General features: G+C 40.2%; 1 protein-coding gene across 4 annotated transcripts; it reads left to right on the top strand.

Annotated features, from left to right (window-relative positions):
• Window positions 1-328: 328 nt before the first annotated feature.
• LOC114840420 lies at window positions 329-7120 on the top strand. Of its 4 annotated transcripts, none has more exons than XM_029123791.1 (8): window positions 329-380; window positions 2647-2838; window positions 3436-3538; window positions 3675-3972; window positions 4059-4095; window positions 4285-6567; window positions 6700-6757; window positions 6925-7120. In XM_029123791.1, exons 1-8 carry the CDS (start codon window positions 366-368, stop codon window positions 7080-7082), a joined length of 3144 nt encoding a protein of 1047 aa, XP_028979624.1. In that variant the 5' UTR covers window positions 329-365; the 3' UTR covers window positions 7083-7120. The 4 variants fall into 4 exon arrangements, with proteins under 4 accessions (XP_028979624.1, XP_028979622.1, XP_028979625.1 ...); XM_029123789.1 differs by lacking the exon at window positions 329-380 and adding an exon at window positions 387-1759; XM_029123792.2 differs by lacking the exon at window positions 329-380 and having other exon boundaries at window positions 387-2838; window positions 3436-3517.
• The last annotated feature ends 2232 nt before the right edge of the window (window positions 7121-9352 follow it).

Below are 9352 nucleotides of genomic sequence, written 5' to 3'. Positions count from 1 at the left end.
CCCAGGGCTAACAACACCACTGCCCTTCAGTATCCAATATATTTAAATATCTACATCATTTGATTAATGTAATGCGTGAAAACAATAACCAAAACAATAAATGGTTGCTGGAGTTAAAGTGTTTGGATCCCTTTTCCTCAGTTTTTCCATACAAACTTATCGGTGACCATGGGTAACGAAATGTGCGTCCCCGGCTTCCCCCAAATAGTCCGTGGAGTTTGTAACTCGGAGGCGTGGTCAATCGCCATTATGACGTCATAGTTAGGCACAATAGGCTGGGTATAAATAGGGGCAGCTCGGTTATTATGCCATTATTATTCAGTTGCAAGTGGAACGCAGATACACTGTAGCCATCGAAGTTTACTATGAAGAATCAAAAGGTAAGTCTATACATAATATGCTATAAGAGGTAGAATCCCAAAGCAGCATTGATTCTGATTATGGCTGGGGTCTATGCAAGGTGCCAAAATAAGCAACCTATTATTTTTAAATCTTTCTCAAAACATGTTGATGGAGAAATCCCGACGTACCTGGCCGCTAGCATTCTCTTTAATTTCCTGGTTGCATTTATTGCTCGCTTTTCCTTATATGATTTGCTACCTACGTCCTTACCTTAATTCCTAACTTCCTTAGTCCCTTTCCTAGTTCCCTTTATTGCCTTATTTCATTTTCTGCTTTCTTAGCTTCAAGTTTCAGTGGGCCATGCTACAGCTGGATGCCATAAGGCAGAGGAAGAATGGACATGGCACCATTCTACATGTATAAAAATATTATAATGTATTTAAATAGATATGAATCCCGAATGCTGATTGGCTGATGCCGTGATATTGGACAGGGTATACCACGAGTAGAGCCAGGTTAAGAGGTTCCAGAGAAGCTTCTACAAACTGGACACTCCTGAGCCTTGCCTTCCCAGCATATGTACAAACAACTGACCCAATAATCGTGGAACTATTAAAACGAATATGAAGATTCGTTATATATTTAAAACGAAGAACGTATTCTAACTTAAAAATGTAAGGCACCTGAAAATTCGAGACCATATTATAGGGCTGTTGTTACTTTTCCAAACGTCTATAAAATATATGAATATAGTAACAACTATACGGCACCAGCTGATACACATTGCCATATGCCTAATAGTTTCTATGTTTTTTTATTATTATTATTGTTGCGTTTATTTAAAAAAGAATAATAATCACCGTCGTAAGACCAGGCCGACAAGAATATCAGAATTTAAAGTCCTGTCCGGTCATGATCGGGTTCGGGCTGAGAATGAACACGTGTGTACGAACAAATCTGATCTTAAAACGATAGTACCATCATTTCACCGACTGTTCGGAGACCGTGTTAAGTAAAAAAATAAGATAATGCTTGATTCGCAATAAGACCGATCGTTATTATAACATTCGTAGCAGCCTCAGTAACAACAACCACAATTATATGAATGATAATAGAGGAATAACACAGAAACGTACCACAATATTAAATATTGTATCATACCGTATTAATGTATAATAATAATACATTATATTTGAAGGATGACCATGGGTAAAGAAATGTGCGTCCCCGGCTTCCCCCAAATAGTCCGTGGAGTTTGTAACTCGGAGGCGTGGTCAATCGCCTTTATGACGTCATAGTTAGGCACAATAGACTGGGTATAAATAGGGGCAGCTCGGTTATTATGCCATTATTATTCAGTTGCAAGTGGAACGCAGATACACTGTAGCCATCGAAGTTTACTATGGAGAATCAAAAGGTAAGTCTATACATAATATGCTATAAGAGGTAGAATCCCAAAGCAGCATTGATTCTGATTATGGCTGGGGTCTATGCAAGGTGCCAAAATAAGCAACCTATTATTTTTAAATCTTTCTCAAAACATGTTGATGGAGAAATCCCGACCTACCTGGCCGCTAACATTCTCTTTAATTTCCTGGTTGCATTTATTTATATGATTTGCTATCTACGTCCTTACCTTAATTCCTAACTTCCTTAGTGCCTTTCCTAGTTCCCTTTATTGCCTTATTTCATTTTCTGCTTTCTTAGCTTCAAGTTTCAGTGGGCCATGCTACAGCTGGATGTCATAAGGCAGAGGAAGAATGGGCATGGCACCATTCTACATGTATAAAAATATTATAATGTATTTAAATGGTTATGAATCCCGAATGCTGATTGGCTGATGCCGTGATATTGGACAGGGTATACCACGAGTATGACATTGCTTGTTAATGATTTCATTGTGTTAATAAAGGGTTTATAAGCGTCAGGCATCTCAGTGGTTTGTGATTATATGTTGAATCCAAACTGTGACCTGATCCAATGTAAAACCAGAGGTTTGAATCCCTCAGCTTACCAGGTGAAAAAGTCTGTTCCTGTGTTATTGAGCAAGGCACTTGACTCTTCTTGCATTTGTATGGTGCTATGGATAACAGCATCTGCTAAATGACAAAAATGTAAATGTAAAAATTGGATTATCATTAATAGTAGGCTAAATGTAGGCTCTGTGATGTTTGTAGAAATGTGTTATTGTGGTGAAATGTACAACCTATAGTGTGTCTCTGTGTCTGGAGTTAAGGAGTTAAATGAATCATGCACCCTAGCTTTTCTCATTCTGAATGATCTATGTCTTTGACTGTAATACAGCATAGCAACCTGCATGCAGCCGGCTGGTTCCTGACCCTACTCAGCCTGTTCGGTGTTGTTTGGCCCAAGGATGGGAAAGCAGACACCGTTGGAAGTGGTGTGGGACAGCCAGTAGGAGGCGCTCGCTGTGAGGTAAAGAAGGATCTCCTGCCTCAGACTGAGCAGAGGTTCGAGAACAGAAAGAAAGTCAAGGTGAGAAATCAGAATGGAGGTGACCTGGATATTTTTGTGATGTGTTTTCAGTCTCTGCAAGTTGTTCTGAGGACAGTAAATTGTACATACTATAAAAAAAATTGCCCGGACCATGTAAGCGGTTTTATTGGGACTGTTTCTAGCATGGCATAGTTCATCTTCAGTCTCTCTAGAAATTGCTCGATTCTTATGATTATTCCTAGGAAGTTAGTAGATACTAGTAACCCTATTACTGGCTAATAAGCTGTTAAAACAGCCAGTGGCAAAAGCAATACAGTTCATAGACGCTATTTGGCCAATTAACTATTAAAACAGCCAGTGGCTAAAGAGGATTTGTTCAAGATAGAGACAAGAAGCTATACTGACACCCAGCACCTGTACAGCTCTGTGGTGTTGTGGTTGACCCATCCTTTCATGTGGGTGACCTGGGTTTGAATCTCCAGGGGGCAATGTTTTATATTGCATGCCAGCTGAACTAGGCTTGCCTGGTTTCTTGTTTCTTGTTTCTATAATATGAAATAATCAATGTTATTGCTCTCCTAAAAGGGCTGTATTGAAGTGTCTTTAAACATGTAAATTACTGTATTTTCTTTTAAGACGAAACGGATGAAGAGAAACAAAGTGGAGCCAATCTCAGAGAGAGATCGAGGTCCGAAGTTAAACTCTCCGTTAACAACAGGTAATCGACTTGCATTTAAAGGTGATTTAGAGATATCATTTTAGTTATAATTTTATTAGGGACTTAAAATGACCAGGCTCAAAGTTGGCACATACTTGCTTCAGAATGTCACATGATTATAACATATTTACCCTTGTGAATGCTGCTTTGTACACAGGACCCTCCACATCAACAGGATCACTTGGCATGGATGGACCTCAACCCGTACAGTCTGGAAAGAATGCCCAGACTCAGACCACCAGGACCAATCAGACCAATGGGACCAGTCAGACCCGTCAGACCAACGGGACCAGTCAGACCAATGGGACCAGTCAGACCAATGGGACCAGTCAGACCAACGGGACCAGTCAGACCAATGGGACCAGTCAGACCATCGGGGCTCCTCAACTCCAAGCCATCAATCCAGATTCCTTTAATTCTGTTATCAACAGTTTTCTGGAAAAACTAACAGAGGAGTAAGTCCAAGCTTATTTTGTATTTAGCTGTATGATGGTCTGGTTTTTGTGTTCATGTTTGTGCTAAATTATATTATTTTCCGCAGGCAATTGAAGCTGTTAAGAGGTGGCAATATGGACCCTGTAAGTTTGTTTTTTACCTAATCTGTAAATCATGATTATTAATATATTGTATGTGAAATAATGTTTCAATAAAATTAGATACAAGCCCTTGATTTACAAGAATAAAAACATTTTTAGATTGCTTTGTCTTTGAGGAGCTTGGCTACAGAGACCGGCTTTTGGGTTACCTAAATTATTTCTGTCCCACAGGTGATGAAGACACTACTTGCCATGGTGATTTCAGAAAGTGTACTGTTTGCGTCCGAGGCTGTCCTGGAGGTGATTATGCCTGCAGTTGAGCGTTTTGTTAAAACACACAGGTCTCGTAACAGTTCGGAGGAAAAGTTAAAACATGGACAGGCTCACCTCGGTGTCAACAGTACAAAAGCCAACATAAGCCTGTCAACACAGAGTATGGACAGGTTACTTACTGAGGAGTTTCACACCAAAGCCTCTGAAACGATCAGGGATGTTGTAAGAAGATTCATCTATTGCGTGTCTTGTTGTACTATACCTCCATCCACTATCTCAACACCTAGCTCAAGTCTCACGCAATCTATCGGATCAGCCAGCTCTCCAGCAGAGAGAGAGCAGATCCTTTCTTGCACTGTTGGTTGTTATAACCGCATGAAGAACAGGCTGAAGAGGATTTTTCCGTGTCTCATTAAAGAAGATCTCTCCGGTACATTTGTGGAGCCCACCACTGATTCTTCAGCACCGATTCCAACATTGAGCCCTGGTCTCTCCTCCCAAATGTTAATGCAAGACCATGTCCTCTTTCACACCGCTAAAGAGATTGTCAACCAGGTTCTGGCCTTGTCGAAGTCTGTGGTGGAGAAGGACAGCTTATCTAATGGAAGGCATCATTCCGAAGAGTCCTTGGTCCTCGATGGATTTGTGGACGCCATCTTGGCTGACTTGAATGGTTCCAATAGTTTGGTTGCGTCTGCCAGCAAACAGGGCCTCTCTGGGTTTAATTCTTTGCCATCTGTATCCCTAAGTTCTGAGGAGTTTCAAACTAAAGCCTCAACTGCAGTTAATGGGATCCTTCATTCAGGTTTGATTGACTTTGTAAATACTACAAGCCTAGATGGTAGAAGTGAGGAGTTTTTGAACAGAACAAGTATGGATGGTGATAGAGATGTCAAAAGATTCCAAAAGACTAGAACGGAATCTTTATCCACCTCTTCTCACACCAGAGCTGTAGCCTCTGAAATAGTAAAAACCATTTCTAAAAACTTTGAAAGCTTTGCCCAAATGACTCAGGCGTCTGACACTGCAATGTCTGGTCAGTTAGAGAATTCCTTGTTTGCTTCAAGCCTTCCTTCCACTGTGCTTGATAGAGTCAACATGAAAGGAAAAGAAATGCATGCACACACTTCTATGCTGCTCAACACTGTGTTCACCAAGGTCAAAGATTTTTTTGTCAAGCAACAACCAGTCCTCATAGCAAATGTTGCTGAAGCTCCAAAACACCATGAATCTCTTAGCAGAATAGCCACTCCCATACATGTGTCAGGTACTGAACAACCCACCAGCCAGTCCTGCATTGAGCGGAATTGCAGAGCCATTGTAATTGAGACATTGAAGTGTATCCAGGACAGAATGACCAAGTCAGAGAGGTCGAGGACCTCAGCAGAAGGCCTACTGACTAGCTCCATCGTGCGCTGCATGTTGGAGGAGCTTGATGGGATGAGTCGGGACCGTAATGTTGGAACAAGCCAGGCATCTTCAGGCAGGCAGTCTTCCCGCTTCATCAGCTCTTCCAAATCCAGAGCATCCCAGTATGAAGAGGTTAGGAATTCTGTACCAGGCACTCCAATCCCAAATGAGTTGCCTGTTGAAAGTGACTGCCCTATCATTAGGAGCTCGGACAGTGACATGGGTAAGTCCAAAACCAAACCAGTGCCACCAAACGAGTTAAGACAAACAATCACTGCAATAGTTAACACAGTTATGGAGATCGTTCAAAGACAACAAAATGATGAGAAGGACAATGCAACACTCAGTTCCAGTCTTCGCTACTTTTCACGTGAGCTCACGGACAAAGTTTATGAACTCATAAACAGTCACAACAGACCCCAGGAACTTGTTGTGCCTGCCAGGAAGGCAGTGACTGATTCAAATCTTTTGAAGCTGACGACCGGATTGGAAACTACTCAAAAAGCCTGGGAGACTGAGCTGGTGAACTCCTTTACTAGGGAGTCAGTAAGACATCTGCTAGAGGATCAGATCTTGTGGCATCCTCCACAGCCTCAACTATCAGGTGCCAGCCAAACTATTGCCTCTGATGCTTCTGACAAGGCCTTGGTGAAATCATTAACCAGGGAACTACAGAACAAATGCAATGAGACCAGCTCTTCACCTCCCTCTGCGACCAAGAAGTCCTCAGACACGGCACTTGGCAGTGACAAGACCAACCCAGTTAGGCTTTGGGCCGGTGAAGAGGAAAAGAGAACAGCATTCTGTATTCGGTTTCCACTCTTCTCAAAGGTATTTATGTCATAAACATAATAATACTAATTATAAAGATTGTGTTGATTAATTATTTAGTGTGATGCTTAATACTATACCTTAATACTATAACTATTTTGTGGAATTCCTCCCACCTTTCAAATGACTTAGCATTCGAAGAAGGTCCACTGTCCTACCCAGAACCGGAACCCTGCTGTCAGTAAACAAGGTATGTCAACGCTCTCCAATATACTTGTTGTCCCAAATTAAAAATGAAACTTTTTTTATACTTAAAATTCTGCATTTTACTGAATTATAGGTACCTAAATTAGGAAGGTATGTTAAATATCCAAAGGAATTGGATTCCATTACAGATTTTTTAAAATTATTTTTCAGCAATTGTCAACGATGAAAACACAGGAAAAACTGAGAATGTTTCCTCCACCAAGAAGAAATCAAAGAAGAAATCAAGGAAGCAGTTCTTTGCAGAGGCATTTTCAGATGTCAGAAATGCCATTTCCAGTGTCTTTGCCTCTTGCAGTGGGTCTACCTGACCTGATTATTAATAATATAAAAAATATTATTAATTTCATCAATTCTTCATGTTGTTTTTTCTCATACAGTTTTAGTAGTTATAATGATAGTATGGTTAATTATTACCTGAACTTTCAGAGTCTGAAACCACTGTAGAACTATATAAAGTGTTTACTTAGGTTCACTGCAATACCAATGATCAAAGAGAGGGAGCACTCTTTCATCTCTAATCACACACACCAGGAGGGGGCAAACACTAAAATAAATGAATGGTAAGAGGGGGAAGGTGTCCAGAAGAGGAGCTGTTGGGAGCTCTTACTCATGCCTTAACTTTCTATAACAACAGACTTTAAAGAACATGTGTATTTGTCTGTGTAACCGTGAGTTCCATGTCAGAAGGTAACCCCAGACAGGGCCCATTGGTCTGGAAGGAACTCCACCCACTTTGCTATGTATCTGACCTAAGGAACACCAACCAATCACAACCACCCTGATAGGGGGCTGAGTATTTCCCAGAGTTCACTCCCTGGAACAGAGAACCACAGTAAGCAGGTTACTACGCCCGCAGGTGGCATTGCAGTGAGGACATCGCACTGGAGATGAGAGACTGGTTGGTAAAGACAGCAAGGGTGGATTGTAAATCATTCCTAGACACTTACCGGTGGGGACTGAGTTCCAGCCTAAATGTTATTATTGGCTCATTAGAAAGATGAATGTGTTGAAATCATTGATCTAATGCAGAATCTTCATCTACCTTACTGTACTGCGCTCCAGCCTGAGCTGTGCGTAGTCCCAGTTTCTATCACCTGAGAACAAAAAATATTAATTGGTAGCTTATCTTACAATACATTTTCACTTAGAGATGAAGTGTATAGTTCACACAAAGCACATTATATTGAGTTTTTTAACCTCTGTTTAACCTGAATCTCCTGGTCCATATGTTAAATTAAAAAGATTAATTAGGCCCGAATCAGATCTAGAATATAAAGTATTTTTTTTGTTGTTGAGACATAAATTAACATTGCATGGGTATTTAATTATACACTGATTAAGTTGTTAACACTCTGGTCCAGAACTGCTAAAAGTTCCCCCTACATGTACAATGTAGAGATGCACTCATTATTTTATTAGTTCATTTTATAGTTTAAACTATAAAACAAGGCCTTTGTACTGAGATGAGGACACATTTAGTCAAAGTGGCTAAGTTATAGGCTGTCAAAGAAAACAGACGAGCTGCCTAGTCATAGCATCTGGAGGCACCACTGACAATCAAGCATTACATTGATCAATATAGTTTTAAATGACATGAACCATAGATACATGCCACACTCCAAATGGCTTAAATCACCTTTCTTTCCCATTCTGACATTCAGTTTGACGGGCAACTGAATGTCTCTTGCACTGAGTTTGCATTTCTAACCTTAATTGGCGGATCATTCCACAGGAGTGGAGCTCTATGAGAAAAGGCCCTGCCGCCAGCTGTTTGTTTAAAAATTCTAGGTACAATTAAAAGGCCTGCATCTTGCGATCGTGGTTACGTGTAGGTATGTATGGCTGGATCATTTCAGCAAGGTATGTAGGACCAAGTCCATGTATTGATTTATAGGTTAAGAGTAAAACCTTAAAATCAGCCCTAACCCTAACAGGCAGCCAGTGTACAGAGGCTAGTACAGGAGTAATGTGTTCAAAAATTGTTGTTCTAGTTAGGATTCTAGCAGCTGTGTGCAGCACTAATTGAAGTTTATTTATTAGTTTGTCTGGATAACCAGAGAGAAGAGCATTGTAGTAATCTAGTCTAGAAGTAATGAAAGCATGGATACATTTTTCTGGATCAGTTTTTGATAGAAAGTTTCACATTTTTGCAATGTTTCGAAAATGAAAATAAGCAACTCTTGAGACATATTTTATATGTTCTTCAAAGGAGAGGTCAGGGTCAAGGGTAATGCCTAGGTTTTTTACAGTTTTTTGGGCTGTAGCTATGTAATAGAAAGCCTAAAATAAAACAGTTCTGTTGGATATTAGGATTTGTTCAAGATAGACAGACACTTTGCTGGCTACACAATTCTTTTGTCTTTTCGCTTTAACAAAAAAGTCAGTTATCGTCACCTATTTTTATAGATATTGTATCAAGGCTTTGTTGTGTTGCTTTTTGTAAAAGCACTTTGTGAAAACTGCTGATGTAAAAAAGCTGTTAAAACGGCAAGTGATATAAGCTATACATTTCATAGATGCCATTTGTCGTAGAGGTAAACTTAAGAAACGTTACTCAGTTTAACACAATGCTTCTCAT

The sequence above is a fragment of the Esox lucius genome, chromosome 11 (genome assembly GCF_011004845.1).
Source record: "Esox lucius isolate fEsoLuc1 chromosome 11, fEsoLuc1.pri, whole genome shotgun sequence".
NCBI lineage: Eukaryota > Metazoa > Chordata > Actinopteri > Esociformes > Esocidae > Esox > Esox lucius.
This window is presented reverse-complemented; position numbering and strand designations above follow the sequence as displayed.

What these genes read in the sequence shown, in the direction of transcription:
- LOC114840420 (XM_029123788.2), top strand. Translation starts at nt 2,626, where the DNA reads ATGTCTTTGACTGTAATACAGCATAGCAACCTGCATGCAGCCGGCTGG. An exon ending in TAATCGACTTGCATTTAAAG is followed by an intron (nt 3,539 to 3,674) that starts GTGATTTAGAGA and finishes CTTTGTACACAG; the next exon opens with GACCCTCCACATCAACAGGA. An exon ending in GGTTTCCACTCTTCTCAAAG is followed by an intron (nt 6,568 to 6,699) that starts GTATTTATGTCA and finishes CAAATGACTTAG; the next exon opens with CATTCGAAGAAGGTCCACTG.